This window comes from Coturnix japonica, chromosome 12, assembly GCF_054131305.1.
Source record: "Coturnix japonica strain WE chromosome 12, WE-NBRP24, whole genome shotgun sequence".
Taxonomy (NCBI): Eukaryota; Metazoa; Chordata; class Aves; order Galliformes; family Phasianidae; genus Coturnix; species Coturnix japonica.
Window position 1 is genome coordinate 19431854 of NC_140674.1, and position 22188 is coordinate 19454041.

Here is a 22188-nt window from a genome sequence, read left to right on the forward strand (position 1 = left end):
TTCTTACATCTGCCTATTTAAATAAAAGATGATAAAGAGATACTGCTCTGATTAACTTAGAGAGGGGGGTGGTTGCTCCAGCTATCCCAACTCTGGAAAGCCTCAGATTTTTCAATACTGTGATATAAACAGGCAATTTCCCAGCATTTTCTTAATGCTTGTGACAATCAGCTGGAATTTACTCAGAAGACAGATGAAACCATTGCATTTAGGAAAGTTATTCTATTGTGTAAGAAATTATCTTTCACTTGTGTGTCCTCCTTAGGAAAGGAAAGTCCATCTGTTACAACTGTGGGTCTTATATTAGATATCAAATATGTTTGTAGGTCTCATCCTTATCTAGCTAAATCTTTTGGTATATCCCATGTTATCCCACACACTTTGAAGCACATGCAGTCTAACACAAACTACGGGCAGACAATAACTTTTCCATTTTTGTAACTGTATTCCTGGAAGAGTAGGGACCTTTTGCACAATTAGAACAATAGCTGCATCAAGGCCTCCATGCTACATAAAGCAGCAGAGCAGATAGGCTGGTGGCTGCATTCATGTGGTGCCATTGGTTCAGCTCTGTCGTATCCTCAGTGCTTCTGACCTTGCATTTGCTGGTGATACAGTTGTGCTGAATACTGTTGGTACTAAATTAATGCAGTGGACATGATGCAGCTGCAGATAGACCCAATCCTGTTGGTTGAGGCCATTAGCAAGTAAGCCCCTACTACAGCATGGATGTTATGTCCTTTAAAAGATCCCATAGGAAGTAGTTAAGGGAAGTTTGAATGCAACAGACAATGCAGTAACAAAGTATGGAGCCAGGGGTTCTCTATGTGCTCATTTCATAAGACTAAAGACTTCTCATTTCAAACATTTTATGATCTTTCTATAATTCTTCAAATCAGTCAATAATGCAGTTCAGCATCGAGGCAATATTACAGACAACTCCTTGGGTCTTCAGCTGGATCACTTAGGTTCCCATGTATGTAATCCATACATTCAGTTAAGTAATATGGTTTCCAAATGGATGGTGGTGTGCAAAATTAATTATGCATGTAATTTTGACTTTAAAACGCTGAACACAGTATTGGATGTCACTGCAGAAAATGCCAGATCTGATTTTCCGAGTTTCTCAACCCCTATGGCTTCTGCTAAAAGTCAATGAGTTGTTTTGCCTAGACTACACACGTGATTGGAAATAAGAGATGAAATAATGCATGAGAAAATTTGGAATGGATATCTGAACATCTCTTAACCGGTAGTTTAGGCTCTCAGGATGGCAGGAAAATCTCATGCTGATTGCACTGTAATGCCCCACTGAGTTCCAGTGGAATTTTCTACAATAGCACCTAAATGAAATTATCTTATTTTACTGGTAGGTCGTTTGTTGATCTGTCTCTGACAGCCCGCTGGCATGGAGCTTTCCTGAGTGATTTTTGATTATCACATTTGTTTCTTTTGGTACTTTCAGAATGAATGGCAGCCACTTTAAGGATGAAAAAGCCATGGTAACCAGCCAGAACTCAGATTTGTTGGATGATGAAGAGGCAGAAGATGAAGTAATGATGGATGAAGAGGATGAAGAAAGTGAAATTGCAGGGAAAACAGTCAAAGAGCCTGTTACAAGTGACATACACGAGGGGACTCCTGAGGAGGATTATGAGGAAACGAGTACTTTGGACATGAACTGCAAAGCTTCCCCTGGCAGGTTGGTTCCTTCCTACTATTGGTTCACTCAATACACAAATAAAAACAATAAACCATACAAGAGTGCCAGCACCAAACTGTGTGCCGTGGGAACCATGTCTGAGGTAGCCAACTTTCCCGTTACGATAGCAACGTGCATCCGTGTTTTGGTCAATACCAGCCCTGTTTTCAGTCTCTTCATGCAAACTGTGGCCTCTAAGGGGAAAAATAGGTTTGCCTAGGGAACTATTGTCATGTTCTGGGTGAGACAGGAAATGTTCATGGGAGATACGTTATCTGCTCCTTAAACATACCCTAATATCCCATAATGGTCTCTAGAAAGGCTGTGGAGACACCACAGAAGAGAGACAGACTCTCCTGCTTCTGCTCCTGCTGCCCACTTGCTCCTCTTTAGAATAGAAAATGTGATTCCTTTTCTTTCAGGACCATAGTTCCGCAGTGCAAGGTGGTTTATATAAAAGGAGAAAAATCAGAGGTTTAATCTGAGAGGAAGAGGGATTGCAGTGAGGATCAGCCTTAAATGCCAAGTTGGTGGTGGTGGGCAGCACTGAATGTTACCAAGGGTGGTTTGGCTAACGTGACCGTGCACTGTAGGTCACCAGCAAGACATCAAGGGACTCTGGGGGCTCCTTCAAACCTCCTGCTTACCAGGCTGCTCTGCAGCACACACCAGGTTTTTGGTGCAGGTAAAAACCTGGGAGTAAACGTGAATGCCTGAGAAGTGTTGAGCAGCAGCAGTTTACTGGCAGCCTCCAGTTAACTGATGTTAAAAGTCCCTGTAACCTCTGTGGTGTTTTTGTAGGTATAAAGAGGAGGAATATAATAAGACTGGACTTTCAGCTTTGGACCACATAAGGCACTTCACAGATAGCCTCAAAATGAGGAAAATGGAAGAAAATCAATATAGTGAAGCTGAATTGGCAGCTTTCAATACTTCCCAGCTGCCAGAGGACCTAAAACAACCATTGTACAGGAAATCCAAATCCCAGGTAAAAGCTTAACTCAGTTAAAATGTTATTGTCACCCAATACCTAAAGGATTAAGCTGTTAGTCTGTGGCAGGCAAAGTCTTTTCAGATTGGTCAGGCAGGGCTGGGCTTTACCTCCATTAACTTGAACGTCCCTTAACTTCCCACTGCACTCCCACTACAGCGAGAAAGCACAGGGTGCTCTGGCCTTAGTACCAGGGGATTTTCTTACTTCTCTATTGCTCTTCTTCCTGTCTGCCACCTGCCGTGATAAGAGATCTTTTCCTTGCTTTCAGAAATCCCACATGTTTATGTGGATGCCATGCAATTTAGCTGCAGCCCTGCAAGGATGCTACTTGCTCTTCCATCTGGCTTGTCTCTGTGGTGGTTTTTGATAGTCTATTAATGTTACCTTGTCTAGGTCAAGTGTGATTTAGAAATGGTGATAACTGAGCTAACGTTCAAGTGAATATTTTTAAGCATGAATTAAAAGGGATCTTTTTCACCCCTGTAGAAGATTTGTGTTTTAAAAACTACAGAATACACTTGTGCAGAAGGTCACAGCAATGGAGACTGTGGTACTTGGCGAGATACTATAGCAGCCAAAAGATAATGTGATTCTTCAGGCTCTTGAAAAAAGTCTGTTTACCAAGAACAAGAACGCAAACGAGAGTCTCTGGGACTTTGCCTTTTATCAGCTTCGTTTTTTTTCAGAGCTTCATGAAGCCAGATGAAAGCTCAGATAATGAATAGTATCAGTGAGTCAGAAATGTCAGTGGAGATGTTGCCCATGGCTTTACCTAATGCACTGTGATTGTTTCATCATTGAACTTAGACCAGTTGCGGTCTAAAAGGCACCTTAACCAGATGGAAGTTGACAGTTTTAAGCTTAGAGAACCTGCAGCATGACCTCTTCTTTTGTCTTCTTTCCCCATCCAGGCGTACGCCATGATGCTCTCTCTCTCCGACAAGGACTCCCTTCATTCTGCATCCCACAATTCTCCCAATATGTGGCACAGCATGGCGAGAGCTGCTGCAGAATCCAGTGCCATCCAATCCATCAGCCACGTATGACATTGTGAAGTCTTACCGAGAATGGGACCAAGTCCAAACCAGTAGCATGGCTCTTTCATATATGACTATTTAAAAGACTGCTGAGCAGAATGCCTTATAAATCTGCAGGGTCACTCATTTAAAGTCCGGTGACCTTAAACTGAATAATTTTAAAAAGAAAGAAACTATTTATTCTCAATATTTTGTTTTGCACAGCAAAGGCAGCTGCTGACTTCTGGAGGATCAATGCGACTTAGGAAAAATAAAAGGAGTTTCAGTGGATTATGTAAACCGGGGCCGGGAAAAAGTGTCTTCCAGTTCACCCGGCTTTGAGAGGCAGGGGCAAAAGGGTTAAGACTGCATTGATACACACATGGGCACTCCTTTAAAGTAGTAACTGAATTGATTTTCTTTTTGTATAAAATAGTTTGACACAGGATTGGGAACAGTTGCTTTTATGTACAAATCTCTTCATTAAAGCTTTATGCATTTTAGCCCTTCAAAGAAAGAAAGAAAGAAAATAGTTATATGAGATGCACACTATCCATCATCAACGTAGGAAGAAGTAACAGGGAGTATTTTGTTCTCTCCATAATTCTTTTGCCTTCTCAACTGCATTGTTAAGGAAAAAAACAAAAAAAAGGAAAAATGAGAAAAAAAAAAAGAACAAAAAAAAAAAAAAAGAACAATGAGAAACAAAACATAGGAGGCTTGTGTATATTGTAAACTATGAATGTTCACTGCTCCAAGAAGCTGAAATCATCCCGATAATTCTGTGAAAGCACCGCGTCCATCGACAGCACCACTACTTCCAATCATTGTCATGAGATTTTAAGTTTAGACAATCATGTCGCTCTTCTGTTGTGTCACTTCCTTTCCCCCTTCCCTCTCATTTCTTCTTTGTGTTGTGTGTACCAGGTATTTATTTGTTGGCAAACAAATGTTTGTTGATTAAAATAGCACTGTTCCTGTAACAAACAGCACTGCTCCAGTCCCCCGCTGCGCTATGATGTAGGCACCCATGTACTTAAAAAAAAAACACACCAGTGAGGTGAACTGATCTGTGTATATGGGAGTGCAAAACAGTGTTTGATATTTTCTTACATTCCTCTTTTATTTTATTTTATTTTTTCCTTTTAATGAACTGAATAACTGATAGATGCGACTTAGTTCTTTTTTGTTTTGTAATACGGTAAATTGATTCAATTGTATAAACAGTTATAATTTCTTCATGAAAGCATGATTCTTCTGATTAAAAACTGTACCCAATATTTTATGCTGGTTGTCTGCGAGCTTGTGTGATGTTATGTTCATGTTAATCCTATTTGTAAGATGAAGTGTTCCAAATTTATGTTTAAAAAGAAAATAAATAAAGAACGGAAGGCATTCAGTTATTTTTGGGGGTTTTTTTTGGCCTTTAGTGAGGGACCAGATTTCTTTTCCTTTTGTTTATAATCTCATTTTGGAATAATCGGCAAGTTGAGGTACTTTCTTTAAATGCTTTGTACAATGTAACTGTTACGCATTTCAGTACATTACTATGGGAGGATCAACTTAAAAAAAAAAAAAGAAAATAAAGGATTACAAAACTGAAGGAACCTTTTTCTTTTGGCTTCTTCTTTTTGGTTGGGTGGTTGGGTTTTTTTTCTTTGTCTGGGTCAGGTCAAATATTTCCTCTTTCATCTGCAGTTTGTGGAGTGAAGAACACATACCTGTGTGTCCACAGCACTGTGAGGAACTACGGCATGAGGTACAGCAGCTTGAGTCATGGGATCATAGAATCACTGAATCCTAGAATGGCCTGGGTTGAAAAGGACTGCAGTGCTCACCCAATTCCAACCCCCTGCTATGTGCAGGGTCACCAGCCACCAGACCAGGCTGCCCAGGGCCACATCCAGCCTGGCCTTGAATGCCTCCAGGAATGGGGCTCCAGCGCTCTGATATCTTAGTGGTAAGATGGTCTCTGATCTCTCATCATCATAGCTTCTTCTTGGTCTGGACATTTCAGTCCCAACCCCAAATCTCAGTACACTTCTGGAGGGCTCAAAGAGGATAGTGAGGATGTCCCTGCCACCCCTCAAAGTTGCCCTTTGCAGCTGCAGCACATGGCTGCTGTTCAGTCAGAAAGGAACATTGAGGAGCTGTGATTTGCGGGAAGTTAAATTTGGTAAAATTTGGCACTGATGAAGCCAAAAGTACAACCAAAACTAGAGGCCTTTAGTCCAATGGAAAGGAATGGAAGGTCCTGCTGCCAGAGACCGCCACCCCCCCGCCCCCCCGCCCCCAAGCAGCACAACTGCATTTGCAGGTGCAAAGTTGTATTTTGGGATACCAGGATGTTGTTCTTGTCTTCTGGTCTGACTTACTTGATTATCACCAGGCAGCAACACGGGCATTGTCATGGTTGAACACAGCAAGGACAGGCACAGACTGCCTTGGGTGGCATTGCCAGATGCCAAGCATTGAGCGCATGTCAATGGCAAGCTGTGACCTACAGGCCTGAGATTTTCATGCAAACCACACCTGGAAAAGAAGGAAAAATAAATAGGGAAGGAAAAAAAAAAAGCCAGCTTTCATGTTCTTGTCCTCACTTCATTGGCTTGAGCCAATGGTCAGGTACGTGCAGATAATTGCATAAATAGCCCATTATTTTTCGTGCAGTTAAAGTCACCGTGGAACTTGGTTTTAAGTTTCTGCCAAATAAAGGGAACAAATAGATTAATCAGTCAAGTTTTATCTGCAAACAACTTTCCAGATCGTTTTCTCCTTTAATTTGATGCAGTGACAGTTCTTATCAGCTCTGCCCTCACCTGACCTAGATGAAAGGGGTTTTTTGGAAGGTGGGGATGGGGTGGGACAGCTTCCTCTGGGCTTCATGTTCTGGGTTATTTAGCACCCTCCCATCATATAACTGTCAAGGAAAGGCCTTGTTTAGCTGAGCTGCAGGGCTATTTTAACCTATGCATGCCTGAGTCTGCTGACCCTTGTGGAGGTTCCCCAACTATGGGGAGGGTCTGTGTACGGTATGGGGCAGACAGAGGGGGAAGACAACATGCTGAGCTTGGAACCATGTCGAGAAGGGCCACTCAGGCCAGTTTAAACATAGGGATTTCAAAGAAGAGGAAGAAAATCCACCACTTTGATCATCTTGATGTATGACTGTTATTCACCTACGTTTAGTTGTGAAGGACATTTTTTCTCCTGAATTTATTAAGATCCCTGTACTAAAAAATATTTTGCAATGTACCAAGAAACAAATGAATTTATAGTATAGAAAACAGTAGTGTAAGCCTGTCTTGCAGTCCTTCAGTGCTGGCGAGATACTTTGAAATGAAAACACAAAGCTTGGAACAAGGGGACACAGATTTATCTGTAGGGGTTCTTCAACTTCATTTACGTACCCTACCATGACCTTGACTTTCATTGCTTTTTCTCAACAACGTTGTTATTTACAAAGAGGACCAATGGAAAACCTAATCTCGCACATAACTGAAGAAAATGGGGTTTTTTTGTTTGTCCTAACTTCCCTAAACCTCCCCATGTAGACAGGAACAAACACACTTGTCCAGACGCATGGCTTGCTAAGCGAGGACCCCAGTTTCTGGCTTTTTGTTGCAGTGATTTTTTAATTTTATATATATATAAAAAATAAAAATATATATATTTATATATTATATATATATATATATTAAGAAAAGAGTTATTTGAGGAGTAGTTTAAAAAAAATAAATCCCTTCAGCTTGTTTCAGCATCATCCTACTGTTCAACCCACTGTAGTAGTTTTCCATAAGTCAACAAATCGTTCCCATGTGATACAGCAGACTCACTGCAGGATGGAGCAGCATATTAGCGCCTCAGTTTCTATCTACAGAATATAACAAAGCACCAGCATGACAAGATGATTAATCAATGGCTCACCCTGGCCCAGACCCTTTGCTAGCACACAAGTCCGAGCCGCTGCTCCTGTGTCAGCCCCACTGCCTCACTGCGTTAACAGCCGCGTTTGCTGCATAATGGGAGGGGAAGTTATTATAAAACCATTTGAGAGGCTGCTTTAGCTCAGAGGTTCAGTTTGGCCGGTTGCTGCATTCATGTCTTGAACTTTAAAACTTTCTGTCAGTTCCCCCTTTCTCAGGCGCACGCAGGATCTCTGTGAGCTCCTGGATCCCTTCCCCGCACTGCGCTGCCTTCCAGCCACATTAAGTCTCATTTGTGGTTTTGCTGGTCAGTCACGGAGCAGAGCAGAAAAGCTACTTGAGTTTAAAGATGCTTCCAGTAATGATTTAAACAAAACACATCCATCTAGCACCAAACAGAAGATCCTTTCTCCATGTCAAAGACCACGTACCTTGCCAGGATTCCAGTTATAAGAAAAATGTATTCTGAATCCTGGCCAAAACCATCCTCTTCCCATCCCATTGAAAGTCTGTGTAAGTTTTATGAGTATACCTAGTATGCGGCTTCCACTAGTCCTATTAATTCATCTTTTGTTTCGATATAGAAAATGGTGCCAACATTAGGAAATGCTCAGCTTTACAGTTCAGATTCACTTAGCGAGGGCTGGGGAGCAGGATAAGGGGAGAACGAGCAACAGAACCTTAAAAATAATACTATATTCCTTTTTTCTTTTCCTTCACTCCTACCCAGCTTAGATTCATTTGTTTTTAGAGGAACGCATTTCTCAGCAAAGTTTACTATTTTTCCAGAATTGAGATTTTAATCAGAATAACATTTAAATAAACCCTGAAATGAGGCCCTACTGCCAGGAACATGCAGGGCTGGAGCCTTTGTCCCAAATCTGCCGTCTGGGTTTTTTTGGGACCAGCTGCCCTTGAGGACTATCATAAGCCACACAGAGCTCTGTGCCATGGCATCCTGCAAGCAGAGGTTCCTTTTAATTCTCTGCAGGGTGACTGTGTAACAGCAGAGGCTGTTTGCATCTATAAATCCAATCAGGGAAGTTTTTAGAACCTCTAATTGCAAAAGGTGCTGTGGAAATGTAAAAGCACTGCAGCAATCAGCTGGACAGGAGCTGTAGCAGTATCAACCCTGACTGCTTGACTGGAGGGTCTGCAAGAAGGCACCTTCAGAAAGGATCCTCCCTTTTCCAGCTTTATTTGAATACTAATTAATTCCAGAAAGGCTAAAGAAATGTGATGGAATGCTACATTGCTAAGGAGAAGTTTTGCCTGAGAGTCTGGAAGCTGGGCTCCCCTCACAGGAGGGTCTGGTGGGAGAAGGGGGTTAGTGGTCATTTTGATGCTAAATTATCAGTAATTAAGAAGTTGATTTTTCTGGGATTGAAGAAAATTTTAAACAGCTGCTTCTTTCAAGCCCTTATTCTTCATTTTCATTAGCATGCACTAAGGCAATCTGGGAAATATATTTCAGTGTGCATTATGCTATGTCAAGACCTCAGCATCTGTACCTTGGGGCAGATACGTGTGAGATAGCAGAGGGTGGATTTGCCAGCACGCACATGTGGAAATGTTCAATTTGTAATATGATTATAGCCCCCAAACAAAGCCCGCTTGATACCTGTGGCATATTTGTTTCATGGTAAGTGCAGAAAATTCTCAAAATCGTGTCATGTTTCGCATCCCCAGCCAACTCAAACTGTAGAAGTAGCACTTTAATTCCTGGGGAGTCTCTTTAAACAGGCAGATGTCAGGCCCAATTAAGGTCTGGGCAGCCCCACGCTAATTGGGCTGAGGCCCACAGCAGCGGGACGTGGTCACTCAGCAGCGTGGCCCCAACCCAGGCCCATGCTGGAGTTCTGCTCCGCTATGGTGATCATCAGGCCTACTGCATGGGAAGCCATGCTCCAAAAGCACCTGGAAGAGGTTAAGTGGAGTGAGAACTCTTACTGACAGTGGATGAAAAAGCTGAGGGTGGTAAGCCACCAGAATGCCGTGTGGTCCTGCATCTAAAGAAGCCTTCAGGCACCTGTGACAGGATTTGGGGCTGGGCCCTGTGCCCCCCACCCATGATGTCTGTGTCTCCTTGGGAGCACAGGCCTGGCACGGTGACATCCAGGTGTGAGCACAGCCTGCAAAACATGCAAAACATACATGACTTTGAGAATTTTCAGTCTTTCTTTTGATTCCCATGTCCCAAGATGTGTTGTCTCATCTACGCAATAAGCTCCCAAAATACAGAGTAACTGTTGTTATTGCAGCTCAGGTGCTAAGGCACTCGGAAAGAAAAGGTGAGAGCTGAGACGTTGAGATGAATTGAAGCATACTGAGGTTTAGACCCAAAATTTCAGCAAGATTTGTGTTGGAATCCCAAGCAGTGAGCTCCATTTCAGATCCCTATGAACAACAAACACAAAACACTGAACAGCAGAGACTAGGGGTCTTCATTTAGAAATGATTCTTCCAAATTACGGAGCTACATGCTTAATTGTACCCAAACATCTCTCCTGTTTCCAGCAGGCCTGTTAATCACCCACCTGCTGTATCTTCTCACTCATGTACCTGTAGGCTGAGCATGGTCGTGGATCTTTTTGAGCCTCCATTCTCTCCTGGCTGGCGCCGATCAGACAAACAGCGTCTGGGTTCTTCCTAAACGTCCCCACAGCCCCCAGGAGAACACGACGTGCCTTTGTCCTTTCAGAGGAGGAAAACATCAGCAACAAAAAACCAAGGGCTTCTTACGGCATTACATTGTTCCTTAGCAAAAACTGATCTTTTGAAAACAACTTCAGCACTTTTAAAATTGAATAGGACATGAGGCCAATGTTAAACTTATAAAAATCATCCTGCTGCAGCTCCTTCCTTGTGATTTACTGAATAAACTGGATAAAAGCAAAATATTCGAGAGAAGACATAGAAGACATGCCTGTTATATCCAGCACTATGCTTACACTCTAAAGAAGGGTCTTTGCAACCCTAGGAGCAACCTGAAGTCCCTGTGGTACACAACAGCACAATGCACAGCCATGCTTGCCCTTTCTCAGCAGGGGACTCCCAAAGATGTGAAGTCTATTTGGCTGCAATCACAACTATGCAGTAAAAACTTCATCTGAAGGGTCCCCAGAACCTCTGCTCAGTGCAACCACAAGCCACAAAACCCTTTGCAATTCACTCTAACAAAGTAAAGACCTTTATTACTTTTAGAGTTGATTCCCTGGTACTCCTTTTGGAAGCTGTTATGCTAGTTTTATTACTTAAGAGCTATTAAAACCTTAACCACTGCACGGAGCAGCTTGCTTCAGCTTTACACTCATCCATAAAAGCCTTGAATGGGGAGATCAAGACCTAGCTTTTGGAGCTGACACCTTGTCAGCTGAAGAATGCCAGAATCAGGTCAGAATTTGTCTCTGTCCCAGCTCGGTGTACAGACCAGGGTGAGAAGCTGAAGTGGAGGAGCAGGACTGGTAACTGGATTTTTTCCATGCTTTCCTTCATTACTTGTAAAGAAGGACAAATGGAAAGTCATGGTGACCTCTCCTTTCCCCTGGAGCCAACTGTAAGCCAAGCTCTGCTTGTGCCACCCTCCGTTAGCTTAGCAAGGAGCAATGCTGGAATGAACTTTGCTGCAAGAAGTAGGAGAGCAGGAGCAGGGACTGGGGTAAATCCAATTACCAACACCAACATAAAACAACAAAAATCCTTACCCAGTCTAAATGTGGTATGATGCTAGGAGAGAAGAAACGTGCTTAAGTCATTCTCAGAATGGCACAGCAGTGTTGGAATGGCTCAGCCACACCCACATGTCCCTCTGAGGCATGAGTGTGAAACCAAAGCAACCTGACATGGCGTAAAGGAAATGGTATGGGCCAAAAGCATCTATAAGGGAGCTCCTTATATCAGTCTTTCTGTTGCTCAGATACTGGTGGTGGTGTGTGTAATACAGAAGCTAGCTCAAAGCCTCTCATTATTTTCACTTTTTATTATAGAGTCCAGAAATCTGGCTTTCTCAGCTCACTGTTGGTTCCAAAACACAACTTCCTTCTCCTCCACTCTGCCACTGAATTTTTAATATTTCCTCTTTGGAAAATGTCAGAAGCCTCAGCAGGGTGTTGGTTTCTGCTATAACACAGCTCCACTGGGGATGAAAGAGGCTGGGGGCAGCACTTTGCCATTGGAAAATGCATTCTACTCTCTTTCCCCATGGTAAAAAAAGAAAAAGAAAAAGAAAAAAAGAAAAAAACATCTCCCAAACCTGAAGGACTGGCCTCACAAATTATCCACTTATAATGTTTCTTCGTTTCAGCTGAAACAATGATCCTGGTACGTTTTCTTTTAAACTTTGTCTCCCAGTCAGAGTGGCCACCTACTTTGTTGTCCAAATTTCTCGTGCAGCTCGAATCCTACAATGCTTAATCTCAGTAGGGTTATCAGTTATGTCATGCATTATAAAGCCTCCAATCAGCGTAGTGGGAAACAACATTTTCATTTAATACCAGGAGAAACAGTGGAAGTCAGCGATTGATACCAACACAATGATGGGAAAAAGTGTCCAGAGGTGCTACTCACATAATCTCACTTTACAACATCTTGAAAATTCAATAGAAAGGACTTTGCTAACAATACCAGAATGACATACCACTCATTATTGTTCCTAAAGCTCTTAACAATAAGAAAGCTCTCTAAATATATCTCAACAAAAAAACATATAACAGTTTGTTTCTTCTCTCTCTTTTTTTTTTTCTTCACAAAGCACATAGTATTAGTCAACAATTGCTCTGTGGTGTAAACCCATAAAGGCTGTTGGCTGGTAATGTTCTGGGAAATGAGCTCTTGAAAGATCCTTTTTTTTTTTTTCTTTTTCTTTTTTAAACATGCTTAACAATTGTATCTTGAAACAATCCTGGAAGCACAAGTATCTGCAAGCTGCAAGGACCCACTCTACCTTATTTTCTTAAGGCTGAGGAAAGAACCAGCTACTCACGCATTTTCTTCGCACACTTCAGAATTCAGACGTGAGAAGTAATGTTTAGCTCAGAGCAGAAATGAAAACCTTCTTAAGCACCGAGTGTTTCTTGTTAAGCCCCAGGTCTCTGCAGAGTTGGGTGAGTTATCCAAATGACACGTGAGCGCTTTTCTGCTTAATCTCAGCATCCAGAGCCCTCAGTTTAACACGACTTAAAGAAAGGGTTAAAATGCAATTAAGCACACATTAAATACGCCAGGACATTTCCCTTGGAGGTGAAGTTGAAACAGGCATCTTTACTGCTAAAACCACACTTAAGAGGCTGCGCTAGCAGCCACTTAGTAGTCAGTGTCTGCTGCAGAAGGGCCCTAAAATAATTCATTGCTCAGCACCTTCCAAAAGCAGCCCCTGCCTCTGGAGCCACTGCTGCTAATACAGAAGCACACACGAAGCCACATACAGCAATAAATCACTTACTTGCCTTGCAGCATCAGGCCTGCGGCAACATTTCATTGTGATGTTATTGCATGCTGGTTTTGGTGCTCATGGCCATCCCAAAAGTGGCTGATAAAGATTAAATAATAATTTAAATTGCTTTGATAGTGTTTACATTTTAGAAAGCAAACCCAACCCTTATGTCGCACAAATCTCAGCTGCAGTCATAGCATTTATGGTATTAAATGGCCAACGAAAGGTCTTTAAAAATCATTAACTGAAGTAAACATTGAATCACGTTACAGAGTCAACAAGAGAGATTTTTGTCTGAAGGAAATAAATGTGTCGCACTCGAGGATATTGAAGTGAAATATTCACTGGATTTTCTTTTATTGCGTGTTCTTAATCTCTCTGTTTATTATTGAAGTGGTTAATAAGCAATTCCTAAAGCAGATCCAGAAGGTGTGTTTAGCAGCCTGCCTGTCAGCCCACACCATCACCCACCCATGTTTGGCAATCCTAGCCCCATTTCACCTAGAGCACTTATTGGGACCATTTTTTTTTTGTTCTCTGAACATAGATGTTGGTTGTGTAGATTTGGTTAAGATCTGTTTGCTGCCAATATATATAAACAGCATTTCCTGGCTACAAGATATACCTGAAGGAAGAGCTTCTTCAAATACTGCAGGATGATCCAATGGATGGAGTGAAGAATGTGAAAAGCCTTCCTTGAGCACTGGCTGTTGGGCACTGCTTTCCCTGCAGCATCATCTGCGGAGTTTGTTATTGCTCTTCAATAACCCCAAATTTAAGAGGTAGACTCATTATACACCTCACTTGGAGAGTTTTTCCTCCCCTCAGTAAACATTACATATGTCTTTCAAAGCACCTTTTGGTACATTTATTATTTTTTTTTTGGCTCCTGGTATTGAATCAACCATCAGATCTCCACAAGTTGAATGTATCTACACTAAGTTAAACCCTCTGGATTAAGCAAGATCTTGTTTTCTCATCCTTTCTCTAATATGTAAGTACAGTCCTAATTAAGGGTCGTCCTCCATACAGTACTCTGAGTGATGTAACAGATGAATTAGGGGCTGACACTCCCAAAGGCAGGATTGGAAATGCTCCTGGACTTGACAAGGTTTCAAACACGGCTTTGCACGTTCTGCAGTTTTTCACTCCTCTCTGATTTTATAGACTTACACTTGCACAGTTTGGGAGATACCATTCACTGCTCACCCGACAGACGGCAGCAGCTACAGCGGCTGTGAGAAACTCTGGGAACAGGGAGATACTTTCAAATTAGCCCTGGTTAAAGGTCCCTGTGCTCATGCCCAAGTACATGCAGTGCTGTAACAGTTCAGGCAGGTTCATGGCAAAGCTTCTGATGATGTTGTTTGGTTTTGAAGTCAAGTAATAGGAAGCTGCTTGAATCACTGGAGCCGGAGCATCTCTGCAGTGGGCAGGCAAATGCAAAACAAGATGTACTGGTGTTTCATCACCTTGTTGTTTTTAATATTTTTTTTCTTTTAATTCCTACTGAAAAGTTCCACCTTGACAATACTGGACAGAAAAGTTGATGCTGCCAAGGGCTCCTCACTAGGAACCAGGTGCCTTGATGCTGTGGGCCAAACCATCCCACCTCCTTTACAAATCCTCCAGCCGTATGCATCTTCTCTATGCCTTTTCACCCATCAGTGATCCCTAATTCTGACCCAGGAGCAAACAATGTCTCCACCAATGGAAGAGCAGCCACCTGCCCGGCAGGAGGACAAGCAGCCCTGCGTGGCCCCCTTGGGGATGCTCAGGGCTGGCACGGTGTTTGGCTGGGCACCTTGCCCCAGACCTGTACTGCAGCCCCACAGCTGCTCTGACATGCTTGCAAAAATATGTTCCCCGCTGACCACATGAACAAACACACACTTCGTGAGCTACATGATTCATATGTGATCTGAGGTTTAGGGGCAGAGCTTTCTGCATTTTTTTCTTTTTTAATGCTATCTGGCATATTTGAAAGCACTGTCCAGGAACACGGAGCCTTTATGTAAAAGATTTTCCATTACTTCTTATTAGTGCGTCTTCTTCTCAGAGCTCACCCCAGTCCTTACGGTAAAACTGGCATCAGCTTTTTGAAAACAACTGAGGCTTTGGCTGCTGCCACGAACGCTGCAATTCTTCTCATGAGAGCCCAGAAATGTGCCCCATGGGGATGGAGAAGGGTGAAGGACCCTTCCTCCCAGAGTCCTGCTTGTAAGCACAGCATTTCTTGTCTGTATCAATGTATCTAACATGTGAGAAATAAAGTGTGGAAAACTTCTTTCAGCTGCATTTCATGGGCAGGCTCTTTGATCATCTGATGCCTGAGTTTTATTCAGCACACAAGAAAACAGACAAGTTAGGTAGGAGCTAGCTGCTGCTAAACGGCTGTCGACATTGCCAGCAGTCATTAGGCAGCATTTGGCTTTGACCAGGAATACCACAAACTGGGAGCAAACCTTTCTATCTCCTGCACTGGGGCAGTATTTCACAGCTGCTGCCCCAATGTGCTGCTCCACAGATAAACTTCAGAGCAAGCTGGGGCTGCAAACAGGTAATGAGGCATTAGAGAACCGTGCCTTGCATGTCTGATTGCAGTTGGGTTCACAGACAGCGGTGCGAGGACCGCTGTGACAAATTTCTCTTAACGTTGTCTGTGGTTTATTTTTCTTTGCAGTGAAGAGCAGCACCTTTCCAGCCCTAATTGCCGGCTGCTCTCTCGTGGCTGTTTGGGGGAACTGCTGCTGCTCCCTCCTGTGGGTCAAAAGTGGCTTTTTTCAAAACAAATTACAGTAAAGAGACAGTTGCCAACTGGAAGTGACCCTGGGCAATTACACATTCTCCAGTAAGAGGATTTCCAACTGTTTTCAGGGCTCTTTACAGCCGAGTACACAAACTCTGGGCTACTGCAGCTCCTTGTTGGCTGGTACTGGGGAGAAAATTCTTTTCTTTTTGCCTATCCACTGCCTGTATGAAAAGCCAAGAAACAGGCAGGAGCTGAGGCACTTCTGCCTGCTCGCCTTGCTGGGCAGACAGCAGCAGTGATGTACTCGTGATGCTCCTAGGCACTGGCAGCAAGTTTTGCTTAATTAGCTGGTAGCAACTATCCCAATTTGGAAATCCTGCCTTGCGATTCTTTACAATTACGCCAAGTATGAGAAACAGAGCATGCATTCGTACGTGGAGCATTATACATGAGCCAGACCTGAGCAGTGCAGAAAGGCTGTCTTGATTCATTGCACTCATATGATTTTGGCTGCAGTAAATTCGCTCTCCTGCTACAGCATGCAATTTGAGGGTTTATTGAATACTGGCACAAACAGAAGGAATCATCAAAGTCTAGATAATTGCAGGCTTTTTTTCCTGCCACTGTCATTGCTTTACCAGCTATTGTCTCACTGTTTGGGAAAGCACAGCCAAATACCTCTCATAAGAAATAAAATATTAAACAAGTAAAGTTTATTCCTTCTTCTATTTCTTTTCCTTGTGGTAGGACTTACTCTTATTTCTGTCCTTTACAGCCTCCAGGAAGTTTTTGGTTTCTTCTCCTATTTCAGTATTCCTTTTTTCATCTTTGCCTCTGAAAAATATTATACAAGACCTGATTCCCCCCCCCCTCCCCCCCCCTTCTCTTTTCCTTTTTTTTCTTTTTTTTTGTTAGCACCAAAACTCTTGGCCCCTTTAAGTTACAGACAGAAATCTAACACCTCTTCTTCAGCAGAAGGAGCTTGCTTTTTATGACCATCATAGCGGCCTGTGAAATCACTGGAAAAGCTTTCTGCTCACCCCAGCGAGCAGCAGGCTGACAGACAGGAGAGAGCCTTCCCTCTCAGCCCTTCGCTTACCATTTGTCTTCCCTGCAATCCCCACACTTCAGTTCCCCTCAAAATCACTGGGAGATCATTGGCCACTTCAGAAAAGACAACTGCTCCATCAGAGAGGAAATCTGAGCTTGCACATATGTTGGAAGTTAAGTTAAGGTCTTCTTCCCAGAAATGCTTTGTGAAGCTCTTCTCCAGGCAACCCTTTTCCAGTAAGATAGCGTCTCCTCGCCTGATATTTTGCTTAGTCTCGTTTTCTTTTATCTTCCTTGTCGAAATTAAATGTCGCCATTCACTGCTAGCAGATGTGGTTTGGGATTCCTACATTCTTTTATGCCTTTATTTCAGAGCTTTCATCACAGCTTCTCTTTCAGCTAGGTGAATCAAAGGCCTTTCCATAGTCCAGTCAATGCAAGCTATACACGATGGCTTGTTTTATTTGGCAATCTTCTCCAGTATGTGATTCATTGTCTGCAGGTGATTCATAGTTAGGAAATTACTTCTGAACCCTGCCAGTGCTTGTGGTTGATTAAAGTTCAGAAGTCCCTGTAGTCTGTTCACCAGTGCTTTTTTGTCAACTCAAATATTTGTGTGCAGTAAAGAACAGTAAAAAGTGGATGTGCTATTGACATGAGCAATTTACTTGAATGCTTGCATCTTTAGAAAGTTCTACCAGAATCTGTAGAACTGGCATGAAACTGTTTCACAATGTCTGACTAAATGAATCACGTTTTACAAATAAATATCTGTCAAATTGTTCAATTACTTGAGATCCAGTCATTAAGCAATAAAATAAAGCAGTAAATAGGAGACATCTGCTGCAAAGTGCTACAGAAACACAAGCATCTTTCTCAAGTTACCTTCTTTGCATTTCGGTATAATGATTCACCAAAAATGTCTTACCCAAGGAAATCAAATGTCAGAAAATTGTCCCCTGCAAAACAGTATAGGCATAGCTTGGTATCTTACCCAAAGCAAATAGAGCTGAACGTCTTGGTGGAGCCTACCTAGGAACAAAGGCGGCTGCACCGATCAGTCGGCGTGCTGCAGTGTTATTAGGTGAGATCAGATAGTTCGGATTGCTGAAACCTGAAAAGAAAAATAATACTGGGAGTCATTGCTTCTGATCTTGAATTAATTTTTTAAAGATGTAAATGCTCCCCCTCCTTTGAAAGATAATATTTCCCATAACGGCTGAGAGAGAACCCAGCCTCCTCTTCAGAAGACTGCTGTGCTTTACATCAGAGGTGCTCGTAGCAATAACATTAATATTCAGGGCATGGATGGTTGAAGAGTTTAAACACTGAGTCTCTAAAGACTGCCTGGTCAAATCCATTGCAGCAGTAACCGAATACTGAAGTTTGGTAACTCTTAGGCAGCTGCTGCCAGACCGAAGGGGATAACAGCTCGTTCCCATCGGGCACAACTCTGCATCAGGACTGCCTCTTTCCCCAGAAGAAAGAATGAAGAGAAAAAATGGGTGATTTTAGCAGCACCAGTCCTCAGCAATGATGCAGAAAATATATATATTTTTCCAAAATACATATTCATACAAATTCATTAAAAATTTTTGGAAATGCACCCAGATAACAGAAAAATTAAAGAACTGCAGCCTTTTCCATTGGCCTTCAGGAAGCTCAAACTCATTGCTTCATCTGGAGTATCACTTTGCAGGGCACTGTTTGATTCATGTTTCTTTGAAAAAGAAAATATTTTCTGAACTTATCTTGATAGTTACAGAATTTCCTGTCAAAGATACATTTTTCCTGCCAAAAGATTCCTACCATGCTGAAGAAGTACTTCAAAAAACTGTAACACTGGAATGGTGCTTGCATATTTTACTTGTAATGGAGCATATTACAAATATAAATGGAAAGACTGGTCAAGTATCTAAATCTGTGTTATCACAGAAGTATCGGCTTCTTTCAGACATCTATGAGTACAACATTTCAGCACCAGCTCCATCTACTAAATGGCTCCTAGTTAATAGTTAAAATCAGAATTGCACAAATGAAACCAAGGCAATGCAAAAGTTTCTTTGTATATGTCAAAATTCTTTTCTAAACAGAACTGCTGTTAATTCTCCATGCTTCAGGTTGGGGCAGTTTTTCTGCATATACCTCCACTCAGATATAAAAATGTATTCAGAGATCTTAGTTATTTCCCATATCCCTCACACGCCTCTCTCTGAAAAAGACAGGAATGCTCCCACGTAGGTGATGTTTTCCAAAACCCATCGGATCCTTTCCACTGGTTACCATTTGTATTTCCAACTCTTGCTGGCTCAGCAAAGCTTCAGCCTGCAATGCGTGCTGAGATATGGCTGCTTTTATAAAAACTCCTGCAAACAACAACAATGAACCTTTTTTTTTTTCCCTGCCTTTTTTCTTTCTTTCTTTTAAACACAGCGCTCAACATTGAATTCCTGCTTCATTTTGCCAAAGGTATTTGGCTTGGTCACTCAGCCGCTCTGATAGCTGAGATATCAGCAAACTTTGCCTTTCTGCAACATGTGCTTTTTATTTTAGGCTATGCAAAAACTATGTCATGACACCAGGGAAAATATATCCTCCCACGTCCTGGGAAAAAAGGATGGTAGTTGATTCAAATTGGTATCCACTCTTCCGTGACATCAAGTGCATACACATCTAGCTGATAAATATATTTATCTGCAGTGCTTCTCTATGGCTCAGACACCAAGAGAAGCATGAAATCCACCATGAGTAGTAAGTAGATGGACCTCCACAAGGAACCATAACTCCAGCTCATTGACTTTATTTCTAGGTTTGTTTGTTTGTTTTTAAATTAACCCAGAGATGTCCATAACAACAAATGGGTTTTTAAAGTAGGAATCAAAAGACAAAGCACATGCACCAATAAGACAAAAGACCACTGTGGTTTTGCCTTTATTTCTCTGAAATGGAGTTACCGTAAAACTCCAGTCTAACTAGTTATAATACTGGGATGTAGACTCATCACACACTGGGGAGAGAGAGGAGGTGGAAAGAAGATGTTCTGAAACAAAACCGCATGATTGCACGTCATGCTCAATTACATGCAATAGGAGAGTCAGACTGCAGAGTCAGACCAACACCACCAATGTTCACGTGTGTCCCAGCTGCTGGCTTTCCAAAGGCAGTGATGGCAACCATAGGAGGAACTGACCATTCCCCCTGGCACATTTCTAGGACATGTAAAACAGTTTTATAGCAATGAGCCCAACCCACTAGAGTGGTGAGACCCCTTTTTGAGAGCCTGGAGACTCTCCTTCAAAACAACAGCTCTTCAGAATCGTTTACAAATGCTGCCCCATCTGTAAACACCAGAAACATCCCTAATATAAACAGCGTCCCTCGCTCTGCAAGTGAGAGGAGAAATGAACAGGAAGCAGTGCACTAGAAGGAGGAATAAATCAACGACAGACTTTTATGAAACAAGACATCTTGGTCCTTATGCATATACTCACACACCAAAATCGCTTATTAACTCCACATGGATCAAGCAAACTCTTTGGAAAAGAGAGCCTAAAGAGATGAAGAACATGAAAGGAGCATCTAGAAACAGATGGGACATAACGTTTTCAATAAACCCTAACATAGATGGGAATCTCACATAGCAGCAGCTAAACTACCTCGTGCTGTGAGCCCATCAAATTTCACAAGCTTAACAACATTGGTCCGAACCTATACATGTGGATGAGAGTTTGCAGAGAATAAATCTTGAATGTTATTCAAAGCTGATGAGCTGTGTGGTTCAGCAATAGGGATGCTCCCTGTAGGTTAATACAAGGTGCTCATGTAGCACAGCACTGAAAGGAGCAGCTTTTCAGTGTGATTTGAGAGCAGGGGTATCATCATTCATCAGTGTAACTTGCCTGGTTTATGACCAATCTACTGATCTGCCAATTCCCATTCCCTTTTTCTGAACTTTGACTGGGCCAAAATTTTTTGTTCTATGCCTCAATCTGGGCCTTAATTTTAAATTAAAAAAGAAAAAAAATAAAATAAAGTAAAATCCCCAAACTCTGGTAATATTCTGCATTCTTACTATTTTTATTATAGAAAGACCAACAAGCCCCAAAATAAGATTGGAGCCAATATACTCAGCTCTGCACAGATGGAGTATAATACACCTTCCCTAAGCTACGTCAGGACAGGATATGCAATCAAGGCCAGGCTGGATGGGGCTTTGAGCAACCTTCTAGAGGGAGGTGTCCCTACCTACAGCAAGGAGTTTGGAACAAGGTGATCTTGAAGGTCCCTTTCAACCCAAGCCATTCTATGATTCTATGATGCATTCTCTGCATCTGAGGCATTAGCATGAAATCCTGGAAGGTGTGACAGACTGGGCCAGCCCTGCCTTTCCACACCCAACAGGTATGGAAGAGTATGGTGACAGGTACAGCCACCCTGCCTGAAAATCTTTGTGGGACTGTCCTTGCCACCTCCTGGGAAATGAGGTTATGTTGATGACTGATGGTCATTTACTGTGATTCCCTGGAGTCCTGACCTATTTAGGAGGAAAAGGGTGATGCCAAAGCAAAGAGCCCCCAGTTCAAGCACAGCTAAGCTGTTATTATGAGCAATCCCCAGTAGAGCTGGTGCCTGTACCGCTGTGCTGTCTCCATGGACTGAATTTGGGAAGCAGCTTGGCTAAGTCCATAGAGTTCTGCAGTACACAGCCATTCACAGTAAGCTTTTGGGAGAAAGAACAGAAATTATTTGTTCCCTATTTCTGAAATCACATACCAGCCAGGTGCAAGGATGTTTTTGAAAATAGATGGCACAGCAGGAATGATTCAACAAGAAAATCTCTCTCTCTGTTATTACTTTCCTAATCCAAGCATTAGCAGGACTCCAGATTATGCCTTCCACTATTGTTACTACAACTGCTATTTCTATCCAGCCTATAAATATTGGTTTTTGGGGGGAGAGTTGAGAGTCTTTCATAGGAAATAAATATAATTATCCTCATTTTACTACTGTAGAAACAGAGACAGAAAGCAAAGACTTCAGATCTTCCTGAGAACCTGGTCTGTGAAATACCCATACTGGATAACCACAGTGCTCAGAATAAAAACAAATGACACTGGATCTAAGAAAGCTTCAACTGTTTTATAGACACATTTAAGCATATCAAAACATTTCATCTCAGGCAGCTGACACTGCAGGTAGCTGCTAATTAAAATCTGGTGTGCTGTGGCTACTGTCTTTAAAATTCTGGCCAGCACATGTTCTATTTCTCTTTATATTTTCTTGTTGTTTTAGTTTCTGAGCTCATCTGAAGCTATTT

At 42.2% G+C, this 22188-nt stretch overlaps 2 protein-coding genes across 71 annotated transcripts in view; one reads left to right on the forward strand and one right to left on the reverse strand.

Moving 5' to 3' along the window:
* Positions 1–5315, forward strand: part of MECOM (MDS1 and EVI1 complex locus) — a 313281-nt gene extending 307966 nt beyond the window's left edge. For 24 of the 35 annotated variants that reach the window (XM_085513312.1, XM_032446644.2, XM_032446645.2 and 21 more), the window contains 3 exons: positions 1466–1702; positions 2504–2690; positions 3608–5315. In XM_085513312.1, coding sequence (XP_085369438.1) covers positions 1466–1702; positions 2504–2690; positions 3608–3742 — 559 coding nt within the window. In that variant the 3' untranslated portion in view covers positions 3743–5315. The remainder of the gene's footprint in view (positions 1–1465; positions 1703–2503; positions 2691–3607) is intronic. The other 11 variants (XM_015871997.3, XM_085513316.1, XM_085513317.1 and 8 more) reach the window with 1 other exon arrangement.
* A 6085-nt stretch (positions 5316–11400) lies between these two features.
* The window catches only part of LOC107318346 (uncharacterized), a 183110-nt gene continuing 172322 nt past the window's right edge, over positions 11401–22188 (reverse strand). For 23 of the 36 annotated variants that reach the window (XR_014933382.1, XR_014933374.1, XR_014933380.1 and 20 more), the window contains 4 exons: positions 17866–17985; positions 13079–13165; positions 12620–12812; positions 11401–11475 (listed from right to left, as the gene is read on the reverse strand). The gene's annotated coding sequence lies outside the window, so the exon portion shown is untranslated. Of the gene's footprint in view, positions 11476–12451; positions 13166–17865; positions 17986–22188 lie in introns of those variants that run through there. The other 13 variants (XR_014933371.1, XR_014933361.1, XR_014933357.1 and 10 more) reach the window with 4 other exon arrangements.